This window comes from Epinephelus fuscoguttatus, linkage group LG14, assembly GCF_011397635.1.
Source record: "Epinephelus fuscoguttatus linkage group LG14, E.fuscoguttatus.final_Chr_v1".
NCBI classification, from domain to species: Eukaryota; Metazoa; Chordata; class Actinopteri; order Perciformes; family Serranidae; genus Epinephelus; species Epinephelus fuscoguttatus.
In genome coordinates, this window is record NC_064765.1 from 1,577,522 (window position 1) to 1,596,436 (window position 18,915).

General features: G+C 43.4%; 1 protein-coding gene and 1 long non-coding RNA gene across 4 annotated transcripts in view; both read right to left on the bottom strand.

The window, feature by feature from the left end:
• Positions 1-18,915, bottom strand: part of gfra4a (GDNF family receptor alpha 4a) — a 242,910-nt gene that overhangs the window by 21,616 nt on the left and 202,379 nt on the right. Inside the window, exon 7 of the mRNA XM_049596165.1 lies at positions 4,197-4,366. Coding sequence (XP_049452122.1) covers positions 4,197-4,366 — 170 coding nt within the window. The remainder of the gene's footprint in view (positions 1-4,196; positions 4,367-18,915) is intronic.
• Positions 15,937-16,978, bottom strand: LOC125900892 (uncharacterized). Of its 3 annotated transcripts, XR_007450888.1 has the most exons (4): positions 16,574-16,978; positions 16,398-16,529; positions 16,133-16,308; positions 15,937-16,043 (listed from the first exon to the last, which is right to left on the bottom strand). It is a non-coding gene; the product is annotated as an uncharacterized LOC125900892 (long non-coding RNA). The 3 variants fall into 3 exon arrangements; XR_007450889.1 differs by lacking the exon at positions 16,398-16,529; XR_007450887.1 differs by lacking the exon at positions 16,398-16,529 and having other exon boundaries at positions 16,133-16,352.

An 18,915-nucleotide genomic window follows, 5' to 3' on the forward strand; every position in this document is an offset into this window, starting at 1 on the left:
AAAACGTCATAGTATAGCATGTCAAAAAAAGTGACAAAATAGTCATAGTATAGTATGTCGAAAAAGTCGAAAAAATAAACGTCATGGTATAGTATGTTGAAAAAATGATTAAAAACGTCGGAAAAACAAACAAAAAATGTCATAGTCGAGTATGTCGGAACAAAGTGATAAAAGCGTCATAGTACAGCATGTCTAAAAAAGTCGAGGAAAAAAAAACGTCATAGTATAGCATGTCGAAAAAAGTCGAGGAAAAAAAAACATCATAGTATAGCATGTCGAAAAAAGTCGAGGAAAAAAAAACATCATAGTATAGCATGTCGAAAAGTGAAAAAATAGTTATAGTATAGTTTATCAAAAAAAAATATAGTATGTCATTAAAACAATGTCATGGTGTAATATAGCATAAAAATGCAGAAAAAAATAATCATGCACTATGCCATACAAGAATTATATTGTATCATAGTATGATGTAAAATTATAGTAAATAAAAGTCATATTGCAGTACGCCAAAAGTATATTTTAGCGTCATATGTCATAAAAAGTTTAGTGTGCCATAAAAATTTATGATACGCCAAGTGTAACATTACATAAAAAGTCAAAGTATTATATGCCAAGTAAACATCATTAAAAATAGTTCTTGTCATTTATGTCACAAAAAGCCATTAAATTTTGTCATAAACATGTTTTAAGAGAGTCATAGAATAGTTCGTAATTAAAGTGATGGTAGAGTTTGCCCATAAAGATTTTTAATTTATTGTTTATAACATACTATGACTTGTGACTCGATGGCTCGCTTGACCGGCACCTGCAAATCTGTGCTGAGCTTATTTTATGATGAGGTTTTTAATGAGATCTAAATAATCCACAGAGGTCTCTTCCTCTCAGAAACAAACAGAGCAGCTGATTTACACCGGTAAAAACACTCAATAAAGACGTTTCATGTTTTTCTAATGCAGCTTGTTGCAGAGGAGCTGCTGACTGTGGTCACCAACAGGAAAAGACAAATGTCTCTCTCTAGAGTCAGTGTTTGGTTTGTCCGTTCTGGGCTCCTGTAGAAACATGGCGGTGCAACATGGTGATCTCTGTAGACGAGGACCTGCTCCCTGTGTAGATATACACGACTCGTGCTGAGGTAACAAAACAACCAGTCTGTTACAAACCAAAGACTGAAGATGACACATGACCAAAGTGAAACTTGAAACACACCAGTCGTTCCTGGTCGTATAGCGTCTCCCGTGGACAACCCAGCTCTGACTGAAAGTCACGACATCATTTCCTGTGGTAATTTAATTTTTGTTGACATATCAGAGACAGCTGTGTGACTGTGACAGGATGCTGAGCGGTGTCCACTCAGTGACACGTTATCATCCCGACCTGACGCTCGACTACCAGGTGACAAAATGTTCATGTCCCTGTTTGTAACACAGTCAGATATAGAAGAACAATGGTGTGTGGGACGAGCAGTTCAGAGATGAGGATACATCCTCCCTCTGGAATAAGTAAGTGTCCCAGTTATACATTTAGCTTGTGTAGTTTATTTATATCTGTTGGCAGATTGTCAGTTACGTTATCTGCAGTGTTTTTCGTGAGGAGTCCCATTAGGAGCTGAATGCATGGAGCACATTATTTCTTTGGCCTGGAGTAAATTATATTATTTATAAATGTCTGCTCATTATTACAATCTGTGTGTTTGCTTAATGCAGAACAGACCGGCCACATTAAAATGGATGTTCAACAGAGTTTAATGTTGTTTACCCCTCTTCTTCATTGTATGGGCGACATTAATGATGTTTACACAACCTCTTTATACTGTTGATGAAGCAGTTATGAATATGAGACAGTTTAAGTGTGTGTTCCTGTGTGCAAAGACGAGTCAGTGTGTGTCAGCCTCCGACAGGGGAGAGCAGGGTGAGGTGAGCCGGTTTTCATTCAGCAGTTTAGAGCTGATGTCATGTGAGACTGGATCACTCAGCTCCTGAACAACAAACACTGAACTGACCAGGAGAAGTTTCAGCTGGGTGTAATCTGTAATCCTCGCTGAGAGAATCTGACTTGCTGCTCCTTAAAATGTGCTCGCCAATTTCCCTCAATCACATATTTAATAAAAAGTGATTTTTCTTAATGGATGACTCTTTAAAGATACGTGGTCACATGACACGTATGGTTGCTTAGAAACAAAAGGGGGGGTACACTTCCCTTCAGGCTTCAGGAAACGTTTCTATAAAACACATTTGTCAGAATCCAGTTTGTCTGATTGTTTTAATCACCGTCACTCCTTCATTCTCATCACTGGGTTGTTGCTGCGCTCTGGATCCTCTCACTGCAGCACAGATCTAATGACCCCGCTGGGATCAATAAAGCCAACCTAAACCCAATCTAAAAGCTTCAAAGCTTCCTCCATCCACAATTGTCCACATGATGAACACTCAGTGTGTGATGAGCAGCAGAACCCGACAGGTACCAGCCTGTGACTGTCAGTCTGCTCACACACAAACACAATCAGCTGTACGAGTGTGTTTGACCCTCTTTTACCTGAGTTTGACTGAGACAGTGTTTTTACTGAATTTTACTTTTTTTCTTGTCATATTATTACTGACTCTTTGTGAACAAACAATCATCAATTATTGTCGTTTTAGTTTCAAAAATCCGTTTAGGCCTCTGTCAAACTCTAATGAGGAGGAAACTGACATTTAGGAAACTCATGGATCATTATTCCTGCTTCTGACTGACAAGTTTAGAGTCACATAATTGTAATTTACATGCCTGTCATTTTAGCAGCAAAGGCAAAATGTAATTTGTAAATTTCCCCCGCAATAACTAGTTAAAGGAAACTGAGCACTGTGGCACTAATTTTTGAAACTTCTCAGTGATCGACTGTGGCGTTCGTCACACATGATGTGTCCAAGGACCGTCAGAAATTTGATAATTTCTGTTTTTACAGTTTCTGGCTGATAAATGATGTAATTTGGGGGATTTTTAAAGAATACATGCCTTTCAAACCACGTTTTCTTTTTAAAAACGCCAAAGTTTAGTTTGGATGGTAAATCACCAATATTTGGAAAAACCTGCAAAATTTAGCACCGAATTTGGGGAACTAGCCAAAATTTGGATGGCTTTATAAAAAAAAAAAAAAAAAAAAAAAGAAAGAAATCACCAAAATTCAGTGCCATAATTTGGAAAATTTGGAAAGCATGTTTTCATTGCAGTAAATTAAATGCAAAATATAACCATTTAAATGTGCATGCCCCTCCCCTAAGCCAAAATTAAAAAAAAAACACAAGCCCCTCCCCAGTGCTTAAGAAATTATTTGACATGCCTCCCCCTTTTTGAGCCACCCCCGCCCTCACTCCCCTCATACATAACGAACAGTCCCTAACAGCTCATCCTGTAAAGAGTTGCGGGGGGCTGGAGCCTATTTTAGCTGACATCTAGAATTTCTACACTTAAAAGTGCACCCAAAAATGAAAATTCAGCCATTATCTACTCACCCATATGCCGCTCACGTGCGCGCGCTTGCACAAGAGCGTGAGACATGGGCACCGCCTTCATGTGTGTTCACGTGCTTTTGCTGGTCTCGCACACACGTGAGCGCGGTGCACAGAGAGGCAGTCAGAGCTACAGGCTACAATGAGGCTAAAAACAGAGTTCAAATGAGGTTTTTCCAAACAACTTTTTATGTCGGGGCTTCAGGACACTTGGATCACTACGGACGAGCAGTATGGAGATATTTTGTGGTTTCCATGATGTGTTTTTGGACGTTTGAATCTGGGGCGCCGTCAGCCTCCATTAGGTGGAGTTGTGTTGCTACCTCCTCTCCCCTTGGATCTCTGCAAGTGATGTGAGAACTCTAAAACTTCACCTGAGCCTCCCTCGGCATATGGGTGAGTAGATAATGGCTGAATTACATGTTTGGCAGCACCATCCCTTTAAACAAGTTGTTGTAAAATGAACTTTGAGCATATGACAATGTGTCGTTTCTCTTCATGTTGTAGTGCCTGTGACTGACTTTGTATCAGACCCATCTGAACCATACAGACACTGTAAATCCCACCCGTCAGCTGCTCCCCGCAGAATAAAACAAACGCCCCCAGTAATCTGCAGCACTGCGACCCAGTTCTGATCGAGGCCGTCTCTATTACTGCCGCTCTGATTATGAAAGGTTGAACATCACATGTTCAGTCTTCATCTCGTCTCACCTGAGTAGGTATCTGTGCTCTCAGAATGTTCTGCTCTGTTTCCATGGAGACGCCTGGGGCGGTGGTTGCCAAGTGCGGGCTCTGGTTGTCCGTCGCTGGGCTGGGCATCCCGGGCTGACTGGCGCCCGTTTTCACGTCCGAGCCGTTCCCGAAGGCCAGGATGGCGTTTTCTGGAACACAAGAGCAGCAGAGACGTCGTGTTTAAAGGGAGGTGAAGTTCTGCAGGTCATTTTCCCATCAGCCTCCACCTCCAGTTTGCTTCTGCTTTCTTTGCATGCTGCACGGCTCTTTGTAACGTGATTGGTCACTTTATAATTATGCACCGGGGGACTGTAATTACAGTGTGGTCATGGCATGTGAGTACAGCTCAACCTCTCAGGGTGACTCATCAGGCGACTGAATCAAATGAATCGATGTCAAACTGCTTTTAACAGGATTTTAAAGTCAACTGGAGGTTTCTCTGACAGTCTCCATCCATGTCAGTGAAAACATGGATGCTTCACACACACAAGATCTATACAATCAGCACAGTTTCAAGATTAGAGTCACCAATTCAGTATCTGACCAAATGTCTCCCCTTCTGTTCCTGAGATATGACGTTAAAACATGATGATGTCACAGTCAAGCTGACCTTTGACCTTTTGACCTTCATCATTTTATCCTGTTAGACATCTATGGCAACAAAGTTCACAAGCTAATGCATCATACAGTCTGCAGACATCAAACATGTCGTACCCAAGTTTATATGATCCATGTGACACAGTGTCGCTGCACTAAACTTATAGGACTGATAAGATGTCAGTCTGTGGGAGGATCAACACAAGAAAACTGTGAGTCTGCAGTCTTGAACAAACCTGTCCTCCATGACAGAATGTGACAGAGTGTTGTGTTTCCTGTATTTAAAATGCAAATGAACAGCAGAGTGTCTCAGTCGCAGGCAGACTGAAGCTTTGCTTTAATTACAGGAGCCTCAGAGGCTCAAACGCTGCTGCAGGTCACAACAATGCAGGTTCAATTAACAACACATTTTAATGTCAGCAGTGGGTCTGTGGTCGCTCTGTAACACACTGAACACCAGCAGGGAGTGAACTAGTGTTGGATCCATTCCCGTCAGCGTGCTCACTGACCGGTTTACCTGAACAGCTGCAGGGTAACATGAAGAGACGGAGCTCAACACTGAGACACTTTGACTCTCTCCTGACCTTCCTGCTGGTTTTCAACACCGAGGCCGCATCGAAATTCTGCCTCACACCCAATAATGGACAGAGGGAGTTACATGTTTATATGTTAGTGTGTTGCAGGAGAGGACAGCAGGCTGTGAATTATACTCACTATCAGCCTATCAGCATTACGATCCAGGTGAGATCTCCAGACGTGACCAACACCGCTTTTCCACCAAAATCAACGTGTGTGAAGTTTTTAAAAACAGGACAACCTGATAAAAATAGGTGATCGACTCCTCTGCAACTGTCAGTAGACCACAGCTGTGTCCACGGCTCTGCAGCAGACGAATATATCTTATATCTGTGTGTGTATTTTTTGATGTATGACATCTGACATCACAGACAGGCCTGAAAACTGGTTAGTCAACAGCAGACAGCAGCATGGAGGCCTGTGGAAACTTTACAGTGGTTAGCTCCTTTAATATACATCTTAGTGATTCTGTCTCTCTTTTACACTCGGTGCAGACTGATGTGGATCGATGTTTGAGCTGCTCGGACGGAGACAGAGTATTTTGTGGCAGTGCGTTATTGCATCTCGCCAGTAAAAGGGCTAAAATTGTGTGTTCACTCAGGTGTTGTGTTTCCATCGATGCCGATCGGAGCTGATAAACACCTGTGACTACTGCAGAGTGATTTGACCCGGGTGTGAATGCTGATCGTAACCTTTCCCCTGTTACATTAAAAAACAGCTACCAAGTTAGCTGTTAGCCGTTAGCTGCCTCCCCCAGTTAGCCAGCAAGCACAGAAGTTAAGTGCAAAATGCTCCAAAAAAGACTGAAGCAACCATGTATGTGCATTTAATGCAACGTGATGATTTGCATCCCGTTAGAAACAAATGAAACTTTGTAGCTCAGCGGCCGTCAATGATTTTCAGGCTGAAGAGACGCAACTGAAAGAGAGATGAAGCAGAGACCGCCTGCCACATATGTTGTATAAAACTGAGCTGCATATTACAGTGTCAGTGTGGGTTTCCTCCAGGTGCTCCGACATGTGCTTCAGATGGCTCAACAAATAAAATCCCACTAGTTACTGTCAGTGAATCCTGCATCCCACAGTAACAACCCACCGTCCTTCATCCAGCCTCATTAATCAGTATCGTCAGCTAACAGGACACTGAACCTAACGACGGATCCACTGAAGGTCCTTCGTACTTTGTTTAAGCTCCTGGACTGTGTGAATTATAATCCAGTTAAAAGTTACACACACAGTGTTTGATTTCATGCAGGATGATTGATTTTAAAGTAAGGTCAAAATCATTCTGTAGGACTGTCATATATTCAGAGCTTTCATTCACTCAGGGGAAACCAAGGACGTCCACGCTCAGACCCTCTCAGGATTCACTCTTTAGTAAAATATGAGCGCCACAGAGGGTCACGGGCAGCGGCGCCCCGACACACACACACACACACACACACACACACACACACACACACACACACAAGAATGGAAATGAATAATATAATTTTAAAATGTTAATAATTCATCTGAAAATGTGTGAAACTGCGTGAGTGCTGCGGAGGGGAGAGTTTGACTAAACAAACTTTTTCATTACGGACACACCTGCTCTGACCTGGACTGTAAAGTTATGGGAGAGTGGGAGGGAAGCTGTGTGTGGACTGAACAACGGAGAGCTCTGATTGGTCGCTGCTGATGCTGTCGTCGCCCTCTGTGGAGAAAAAAAGAGGGCTGACACCGTGAATTATTAAAAGCATTATAAAACTAGAGAAGTGCACTCAGTGGAGAGCAGATCTCGACCAGGTGTGTCGGGGGGAAGTGGGCGGGGATCAGAGAGTGCAGGACAGCTGTGTGTCCAGTGTGTGTGCGTGACAGTGATGAAATGAAGGGACACAGTGTTGATTAAAGCCCCGCCCCCTCCCAAACTAAGAGGAGTTGACAGAGTGGCCGGGATCAGCTCGGGCGGTCGCATCACAACTACTCTGACAAAGTGGCCAAACCGTGAAATTACTAATTCCAGGTCTGGCGAGATGATGATGTCACTGGACCCAGAAAGATTTTTTCTGCCACCAGACTCACATTGCAGAAGACACAGCTGTTAATCAGTGGAGATTTTTATTTGAGCGCTGCAACTTATTTTAATATCTGGATTTGCTCAGTTTAATCATAACAGCTTTACAAAGTTTAGGATAGCTGCACAATTAAATTATTTTGTCCCCATTCAAACAACCAAAATCTATTTCTGAAAACATCTGAGGTGAGAAACAGGAAGTGCTGCTGCGGAGTCTTGTTTCATTTTAGATCACTAGCATCACTTAGTTTCATAGGCGGGGCAATATTTAGAAGAGATGAAATTGCCCCCCCGAAAAATAACACCAATGACAACCCCTCATACCATTCTGGTATAGTCCAGTACCCAACACGTTGCCTCTCTCAGTTGCTCCATTGCAGAGTTGCCGGTCGCGTTGTATGTGGTTAACATTCATAAGCATGTTAATGTCGGAGCAAAGGGTGTTAGCAAAGATAGATTTGTCAAACAAGAAAGTTGAAGATCTTTCGAGAGAGCTCCACCAACAGATCGCAAACACCCATGCCAAACACACCAAGGCAATGAAAGAAGTTGAAAAAGTTAATGCTGCGCATGCTACACGCATCGCTAGCCTGGAGGACGGGTCTAATGCCTACTCGGACATGGTCGTTGAACTGGAAAACACAGTGAAATCACTCGCCTCCCAAGTAAACCAGCTGGTGGCTAAGACAGAAGACTTGGAATCTAGGCAGCGGAGAGACAACTGCAGAATCATCAGCGTGGATCAAGGCTTTGGTGAAACGCCACTGTTGCTAAGATGCTACAAGATGCGCTAGCCCTCGACTACTCTCTGAAGTTGGACCAGGCTCACAGGAGTCTTCAGCCCGAGCGGAAAGATGGGAACCCGCCTAGACCCATTTTGGTTAAGTTTCACTACTTCCAGGAGAAGGTGGACGTCTTGTGGAAAGCTGCAGCAGCGGGAGCCATCTTCCACAACAACAGGCGGATCCACATTTACCCCGACTACACACCCTCAGTGAGGGCGAAGCGGGCTGCCTTCAATGAGGTCAGGGGGCTGCTGCGCTGCTGCCCCGAGGTCAAGTATGGCATCTTGTACCCGGCTATACTTCAGATAACTACTCCAGGAGGTGAACAGAAATTGTTCGGCCAGAGCCTACGTTGTGAGCAACTTACAGCCACGAGATTCAGAGACGAAGTGAGTATAATGTGCTCAAAACGGAACAAAATAATCATCTGTTTCCTGCTAGCTGCTGGGCAGCCGGACATTATCTATCAGCATTATATGCTGGATGCTTAGGCACAGACCCTCACTTAATGTGTCCCCGTCCTCCCCAATGTTGAAATGGAAGTTACGCTCAGTTTATAGCTTGGTCCAAACTTTGTGAGCATGGCGCATCACTTTGGACAGATTCATTAGCATAAAGTTGAATCTAGTCTAATTTATGCAAATACAGACCAGCGAACACACCGTAACCCCGCCTCCAAACTCACTGAAACACTCCCACCATGTGACTACTTCTCCTGCTTCTCCACAGGAAATGAACTGAAAGTGTTGAGACGTCCTCTGTCACCATCAGGCTTTAACTTAGTTTAGTGAAGGGAGACTGGAAATTAAGAAATTTTGATCTTATGGTGTGAACCGCTGTGATTTTACTGTGTATACCGCAATACATGTCTTGAATGTTGAATCAGATCTGATGAAAATTAACCATAAGAAGTCAGCAGTCAATGACAAACAATAAATAAAATAAAACAATAGGATAAAATAAAATAAAATAAAAATAAAAAAATAAAATAATTTTTTAAGACTGTGAATTACAGCAGACACAGAAGTCCTCCAGCACAGAGTTATAAATGTGCACAAAAACTATTAGGCTGATGGGTCCAGTAGTTTGTGGGCTTAGCTGTGGACAGACAGAAACACACACATGTTGCCCTCCAGTCTTACAGCCAGCGGAGATAAACTGTTTGCAGCAGTGGTGGTGCTTGAGGATAAAGTTAACCCTTTGTCCGCTGACATCACCAACTGTAGGCGGTAAACATTAAGTCTGACTATCAGGAAATGTGACTGAACAAACGAAGTGTCTGCAGCTGAGTCACAACATCCGATCACTGAACAAAGCTGATGTTGAAAAGATTCTGACTTCCCACCCAGGCAGCAGCGACAGCAGTCGACGATTATGTTCAACAAAAGCCCCAAAAATTAAAGTTATGTCACCTCCTGCTGCTGCTTTCTGCAGTGTTTTGTGAAATCACAACCTGTCTGTCTGCTGTCACGTCAAAACACTCCAAATCAGTGACATGAATAGAACTTGATAAGTTTTGTTTTACAAACAGTGACCTTGACATTTGACCTTCACCCACCAAAATCTTCACTGTTGAGTCAAAACTGGATGTTTGTGCAGAATTAGAGAAAATTCCCTCAAAGCCTTCCTGAGATATCGTGTTTGCAAGAATGAGAAGGACACAAGGGCACAGTGTCTTTTGACCACCAACATCCAATCAGCTCATAGCTGAGTCCAAATGAACGTTTGTGCCAAATTTGAAGGAATTCCCTCAAGGGGTTCTTGAGATGTCTTGTCACAGTGACCTTTGACCTGTGACCACTAAAGTCAAAACACAGTTTGTACCAAATTCTTGTTGTTCTTGATATGTTGCGTTCACAAGAATTGGGCGGATGACCTGAAAACAAAATGCCGGTGTCGGCGGTGGCGACAGCACAGTGCATGTCGCTGCTGTGGGATGTTGGTGCGTGTACCCTGACACAAACTGAGTGTGTTGCTGAAACAGTCGCATATTTCTAATGACGGGAGAAATGTGACTCTTTAGAGATGTTTCTCCTCCTTCACAGGTGTAAGAGGAACAGATGGATGTAATTCTATTAAACAAACAGATGCGTTGGATGTTTCGGGTTTGAATCCTCACCTGACTGAAACAGATAATTACACCTTCACTGTCAGCGCCAGAAACAAGTCTATAACAAAGATGATTCAGAGAGTGAGACACAAGCAAAGAGCCTCGATTCCAGTTTAATTTTTTACAATTTTAATTCCAATTTCCAAAGAAGAGAGGTGGCATTGGACTTTGACTCAGTTCTGTAAAAGTGTATTGAAAGCGTCAGTCAGCCTCGGAGTCTCATCTCTCAGCCGTCTGTGATATAATGATGGTGGTGAATATCTAAATGGGCCACTTACAGTAAGTAGGCTGTGACTGGAAGGAATATTAAAGTGTGTACATTCTGTGCTATGTATAATTTACAGTCTGCTGGATTTATATGGCTCCATACACCCCAAAGGACGCCCATTACACTGAGTTCTTGGATTTACCACAACCAGAATGAATTATGATCAGATGATGGATTAATATTCTATAAGCACTCATTTTCATTTGGCTAATGGGCTACTCTGCAGCAATTACGTTTGCATGAAAGTCACTTCAATTAAAATATGCTCAAATGAAGACATGAATGAGAGATTCATCAATTAATATCCACAGCTTATACTGTAAGATGGATGTGGGTGCTTAGAAATGAAAATCGCACCATTCTTCCATCTGTTCCCGGCAAAAAAGCCTCCGATGTCAGGAGCGACTCGCTGGTTATTAGTGATGGGATTTCCAAGCCTTCGGTGGAGTATCGGGGTGTGACACACAAACACTGATTTCTCACAGGATCATAACAAATTGATCCATCCATCGCTTTTGCAAACAAAATTCTGCAGCAATCAATGTGGAGCCTTGACTCGACTCCCTCCGCTGGTGCAGCGCTGAGCATCAAGTACCAGATGCAGATGGAGGTGGTGGAGGAGTGACCTGTGGGCACCTGCTGCCAGCTCTGCAGCTAATTAGGGAATCTGCAAGTTGCAACACAACGGCTGAGAGTCGATAGTGAGGGAGACAGATTGAGCCTGGCTCACTATGTGTACATCAGCACCTTGCAGGAAAGGTTGCGGACCGGCGTGCTGATGGTGCCGAGGGCCATTAGTGTTGGTGGGACAGGTGGGAAAGTGTGCCGCCCCGCTAAAAGTGTGCAGTTAGTTCTGCAGCGTGCAGCCGTCCCCCGACAGGCTGACGGATGAGAGAAGTGAGGGGTGCAACTCCAGCTGCCCGCTACCTCGCCTGGCCGCCCGCCGTCACGCAGAGATGAAGTGCCCATTGATATCTTCAGTGGTAAGCTGTTGTGACAGTTCCTTTGTAAATGTTTGGACACGGCTGTTTAAGCACCTCCATCTCGCATCTCTTTGACTTTTAAGTTTCTCCCTGAGGGGTTTTTCTTTTCTTTTACTGACTTCACTGATTCCCCAAAGCCACACTGCAGAGCACTTCCTGTGCGCACCCTCTTTTCCCATCCCCAACCTCCTCGACACGCTGCTGGTTACCCTCACTCTTTCCTGTTACACCACCAATTTAACTACCAGGAAAAAATTAGAATAATTGCAGAAATAAATGAGCTTCACCTCCATCTGTCCTCTCATTTTTTCCCTGACACACTCAGCTTTCAGAAAACGAAGAAGTCCAGAGCTGCCGTTCTGCATAGTGATGCGGTTATTATGGCTGTGATGAGGAGGTAAGGTAGGGTGACAGCTGTTTTTTAAAACCTGAGCGCGCTCACTCCAGAGAGGAATCTTTTTTTTTTTTTTCAGCAGTTTTTCCACCCCCACTCCCCTGCCTGCAAACGACTGTATTCTTCCCTGCCACTATTCTCTCTGTCCACCTCATTAGTTCGGAGGCAGGAAACCAAATTACGTTCAATTACAAAGTCATCAAAGGCCATCTGAAGTCCTGTCTCAGCAAGCAGGCCCCCAGCGCAGCAGCACAGGGGGCCTGCACGCAAAATAAAGCTGAATTCAGACACAGAAAGAGGCGAGCACCAAAAGAGACCAGGAGGATTCATTTAATTGACGGCGGTGTTGTCCGATTGTGAAACGGGACCATCGGCGAAGGAGCCGAGTCTTTTGGCTTCAGTCAGAACGAACAGCTCTTCATTCTCTGTACGCTGTGATTACACGAGGAACACGGGGGAAAGAAAAACATTCAGGATCTCTCCCAGGGCGGATTCATTTTCCCAATTATTGGCTCGAATCCAAACTCCCCGTGCCAAATCATTATGCACACTTTCTACCCAAAATAGAACAGTGGCTCGCCTGCGCCTGGCAAACGAGACTGAACTCCAATTGAGATGAGAGCACGGCGTGCACTGCCGGTCCATGAATCGCCTTTCCCATTAGAAACTTGTTCATCCTTATTATCACGTACGCGCTGTTTGGCTTCAGCCGCCCGCTCAGGCAGGAAGAGAGGAGCGCTTCTTTGCTCAGACGCAGGGAAATGAGGCCAGTCAGTCTGAGGTTTGTTTTTCTGGGTCTCTAAGGAGCTTACAGTAAACAGCAGCGAGGAGCCGCCTTGGCAAGTCTGAGTCCTGGCTGCAGGATGCACATGAGGAGTTTCATTGAAAAACAAGACATCCATCAACCGCTTGAAAAATATATGTGACGACGCTGGGAGGTTTAACTCACTGCAGGATAATGTGCATTTTATTTGTTATTCGCCGCTGCTTCCTGAGAGAACAGAGGCATTTTGGGAAATGTCATTATCTCATTGAGTGATGTGTGTCAGGTGGCAGAGCAGATACAGCACCTGATAATTGCTCCAGAAATAGTTTCAACACTCGTTTGTGCAGGTTTTTTGTCTGCAGCGTTCAGGTCTCTGATCTGATTGGTAAAATTTACAGTAATACTTTACAGTAGAGCCAATGATTTACAGTGTGATTTTGAGGTATCAATCAAGTATCCATATAGTCGTATTTTTAACGGTATTTTTCCTCGGGGCAATGATAACAAAGATCAACAATTTAAAAGATGCTATCATTTTCTTTTCAAATGCAGGCCTCTGACAAACAGCTCAGATGTCACTGAAGAGAAAGAAAAATTTAATATTACAAACTATAAACTGTTGTACCACAAAACTTCAATTAGTAGGCCGGGCTATTATTTACTTAAATCACTAAATTCAACAGGCCTATATTTGGGACAGGCCTTTAATTCCATTCACACAAACAAACGCTGAATAAAGTTTCATGTTAAACAAAATGAATGTGTTTTGGATGCTCTTGTCACGGAGGGGCTGCTAAATATGGCGGCCAATGTGAAAACAGTGATGGACTCATCTACAGTCAGGGTTTGGTTTGTCCGTTCTGGGCTACTGTAGAAACATGACGGTGCAACATGGTGATCTCTGTAGACAAGGACCTGCTCCCTGTGTAGATACAAACGTCTCATTCAAAGGTAACGAGAACACAACCATTCTGATTTCCAGCTGATCAGAATCAGAATCAGAATCAGAAATACTTTATTGATCCCCAAGGGGAAATTATTTAATTATTTACACTAAAGAAAAGATACTGATGATATTATATTCCATTTTTCCAGTTTATCCCCTAAATCACACACTGGACCTTCAAAAACCAGACTATGGGGAGCCAAGGAGGAACAGCTGAGGAGTCTGAAGAAAAGGACACAAAAAGCAAGGGAGTCACGCACATCCAGAAGTTTTTTCAGGCGCTGGACCAATAACAGATACACCAGATAAGAGAAACAACATGAAGAGAGGTCTGCACCCTGTAGTTCCCTTAAGTGCCATTTATCAGCACATCCACAGGTGACGTCTCAGACTGTCTGAAACAAGTCTGAGGAGGAACATTAGCTTCAAACGTCACCTGTGGATGTGCTGATAAATGGCACTTAAGGGAACTACAGGGTGCAGACCTTTCTTTATGTTGTTTATTGAGGGAAATTAAAGGTTTTTTTTCACAGTAGTCACAGGGTAGAGACCTTTGACCTATGACCACCAACATCTATTCAGTTCATTCTTGAGTAAAATGAATGTTTGCACCAAATTTGAAAAAAATTCTCTGAAGGTGTTCTTGAGATATTACATTCATGAGAATAAGATGGCTGTAAGGTCACAGTGACCTCTGACCACCAAATCTAATTATCTAATCAGTTTGTTGTTACGTCCAGGCGAACATTTGTGCCGAACTTAAAAAAAAAACAAAAAAAAAAACCTCCCTAAAGGCGTTTTTGAGATGTGTTCACAGAAATGACACAGTCAAGGTCCCGGTGACCTTGACCTTAGACCACCAAACTCTAACAAGCTCGTTGAGTCAAAGTGATGATTGTGTCAAATATGAAGAAATTCCCTCAAGGCGTTCTTTAGATATCAGATTTGAGAGAATAAGATGGATGCAAGGTCACAATGACCTTGCATCCATCTTATTCTCATGAATGTAATATCTCAAGGACACCTTCAGAGAATTTTTTTTTCAAATTTGGTGCAAACATTCATTTGGACTCAAGAATGAATGATTAGATTATGGTGGTCACAGGTCAAGGTCACAATGACCTTGGCCTATGACCACCACAATCTAATCAGTTAATTCTAGAGTCAAAGAGGACATTTGTGCCAAATTTGAAGTAATGCCCTCAAGGTGTTATGGAGTCAAGGTCACAGTAGCCTTTGACCAGCAAAGCTAACCATCTAATCAGTTTATTGAGTCCAAGTGAAGTTTGTGCCAAATTTGAAGAAATTCCCTGAAGGTGTTCTTCAGATATTGTGTCCACAAGAATGACGCGGACGAACCTCCCGTAAACATGATTCCTTTGGCTAGTTCAGAGCCATAAAAACTATCCTGTGCTCTTCTGTGATCTCCTTCACTTGAGCCAGGCTCACATCTACATCTGCATTGCTAAAAGCACAACCTGCCTGCTGAGAGCAGACGCTGGTGGGCTTTAAATCTATTAGAGAGAAAAAAAAAATCCAGGTCTGTCGGGAAGAAAATGTTTCTGAAAACCCTGGAACATTTTGTGAGGGACTGTTGCTGTTCTTTGGGGAATCTGCAGCTGCGATTTTAAACCACTGACTGAGTCATTAAAGCCCATTAGAGCAGTTGAAGTGGTGATCCCTTTGTGCAGCACAATTAATACAAGTGATTTAGTGAACAGAGAGTTCTGTCACTGGAGAGGAAGATAATGCTTTTAATGAGTAATACTGAAATTTTAGTCTGTTTGTTCTTCATGAATCTCCGTTTTCTTCTTCTCATGTACTTCTTGTCTTTTATTGGTGCTTCTCCTCCAGATGGTTGTTTTTATGCTTTTCTCTCCATCGTTGATGCTTTGATGACGACTCGCTGCCTCTTACTGGATTATTACACTTATCACTGGATTAACCACCGAGCTGCTGAGTGAGAGCTGGAGCTTTTTTTTTACTTTTTCCACTTGTCTGAAATTCTGTGTCGTCAGATTCTGGAGTTTATAAAAGATATGCTGTTTTAAACTGACCAGATGTCCTGTCCTCTGTTCTGTAACACAGAATGTCCACCTGTTCTCCACCACCGCTTTGTTTAAACCCCTCTGAAGTCTGTCTGTAAATCTGTGAACATACTCTCACTTTTTAACAGCCAGCCCACGTTGACATGGGGAGAACATGTGGGAGCACCTGGAGGAAACCCACACTGACTCAGGGAGAACATGTCAGAGCACCTGGAGGAAACCCACGCTGACACAGGGAGAACATGTCAGAGCACCTGGAGGAAACCCACGCTGACACAGGGAGAACATGTGGGAGCACCTGGAGGAAACCCACGCTGACACGGGGAGAACATGTCAGAGCACCTGGAGGAAACCCACACTGACACGGGGGGGGACATGTCAGAGCACCTGGAGGAAACCCACGCTGACACAGGGAGAACATGTCAGAGCACCTGGAGGAAACCCACGCTGACACAGGGAGAACATGTCAGAGCACCTGGAGGAAACCCACGCTGACACAGGGAGAACATGTCAGAGCACCTGGAGGAAACCCACGCTGACACAGGGAGAACATGTCAGAGCACCTGGAGGAAACCCACACTGACACGGGGAGAACATGTCAGAGCACCTGGAGGAAACCCACGCTGACACGGGGGGGGACATGTCAGAGCACCTGGAGGAAACCCACACTGACACAGGGAGAACATGTCAGAGCACCTGGAGGAAACCCACACTGACACAGGGAGAACATGTCAGAGCACCTGGAGGAAACCCACACTGACACAGGGAGAACATGTCAGAGCACCTGGAGGAAACCCACGCTGACACAGGGAGAACATGTGGGAGCACCTGGAGGAAACCCACGCTGACACAGGGAGAACATGTCAGAGCACCTGGAGGAAACCCACGCTGACACAGGGAGAACATGTGGGAGCACCTGGAGGAAACCCACGCTGACACAGGGAGAACATGTGGGAGCACCTGGAGGAAACCCACGCTGACACAGGGAGAACATGTCAGAGCACCTGGAGGAAACCCACGCTGACACAGGGAGAACATGTCAGAGCACCTGGAGGAAACCCACGCTGACACAGGGAGAACATGTCAGAGCACCTGGAGGAAACCCACGCTGACACAGGGAGAACATGTGGGAGCACCTGGAGGAAACCCACGCTGACACAGGGAGAACATGTCAGAGCACCTGGAGGAAACCCACACTGACACAGGGAGAACATGTCAGAGCACCCGGAGGAAACCCACGCTGACATGGAGGGAACATGCAAACTCCACACAGCGGGGCTCCCCCACCACGGCAAGGCGGCAATGCTAACCACTGCACCGCCATGTTGCCCACTGCTTTTTGCATTAAAAAAAACACAAAAAACAAATTCTTAATAAATACTTTTTCTCGAGGCAAATTCTGGACCACAATATTATGCAGGAGAGGAGTTACACTACTATTTCATATTCCCACAGGAATGAATGGACTCTGAGGGACTAATGTTACTCTCAGTGTTGTAAATTAATTGTAATCAGATTACAGATACTGATACCAGCACATTTATTTAGAACAGTTTCACCATAACGGCTTAGTAGGTGTCCATTATCAGTTTTTAACAGACACCCTGCAGCCAATCAGAATCAAGTATTCACACAGACCTTGTTATAACTTTAATTACAGGCGCCTCTGTCACTTCATTCATACGTCAAGTTCCTGGCAGCTCTATACTTTGTTAAACTGACAAAACAATAAATCAGCCTCACAGCTGAGTGTCTGCTGAAACAAAGGAAATCAACCATGTGGCATAAAAGTGCAAAACAAAGACAAGAACACAAAGAAACTCTGCACAAATAAACCAAACTAATCTGGACTCTGAAGGGTTAAAGCTGTTTGAAAACATTTTTTAAAGCTTATTAAATACATTTAGCTTTATTTGTGCTCGGTGTGGAAACACTGTGTAACTTAGTTTATTTTAATGACGTGCTGCAGCAGCCTGTTGTGTATCTGTATTTCCTGAAGAGAGCAGTCAGTCTCCTGCTTCACAGCTCCTGCTCGTTACTTATCAAACTTATGTCGACTGACAGATACATATTAGCATTTATATACAAACAGCAGTTAATTTGGTTCTGCTTCAGATTACTGCCTGCAAATTAAATCTGAATTATTTAGCAGTTGTACAGGATATCAATCAAATGCTGACTGAACACCTGCACTGGGACGGATATATGTGAATATGAGGGCAGGAGAGAAGAGGTGAGGGCAGTAAGTCCAGACAAATATATATATATATATATATATTTTAAATTACTGAGTCCCCACCTTATAATTACAAGCTGTAGTCACTTTGTTTTTGTTTGTTGTGAAGTAGGTCTGGTATCATTTATTTTAAAATTATGATGCTCATAAAGAATTTACTTTGGGAAATTACACTGTAAAAAGTATCAAGATCCATTGTTCTCATTATTGACTGTGGTGCGTTATTGTTGCTCTGGGACGAAACATTAGACTGAGCCTGGGTACAAGAGCCGACCTGTGCAGCTGTATAATATTAAGAGAGTGATTTTAAGATTCAAGAAGAAAAATAAAATGTTTTTATTTTGCTATTTTTTTACTAACTCTATTCCTAATATTATTTTGAAATATGACATAAGGCCACAACAACAAAACTACATATCAACGTCTACTAAATAACAGAGAGGCCTTTTTTTCTTATTCAGCAGGTTGACGTCAGAGACAATGCAGCCCATCGGTGAATGACATCACTTTGACTGTCAGTTCAGCTCAGCGCATGAAAAGAGAAACAGAAGTGAGGAAAGTAAACAAAAGTCCAGAAGGAATGAGACCAAATTTGTTACATGAGGTAAAATTCTGTTTTGAGCTCCTTCAGCTGTTTGTGCTATTGTTTGAAGAGGAAGAAGAAGAAGATATATTTTATTTATACCCGAGTATCTTTTTCTAAAAAAAATCACTATAATATCATATCGTGACAAACCTGGTGATTTACACCCTGACTGTCAGCATGGGTAATCACAGGTAAGTAAATTCTGGGATCTTGTAACCCCAAATCAGATGGACTGTTCCAACATCAGGTGAGCTGCAGCTGACAGGTCCTCTGGTTTTTTGCCTAAGGTTTTTGTTTTTTCCCAACATTGTTGGTAGCAGCCTTGCGGCCAGCAAAGTAGACTAGCTG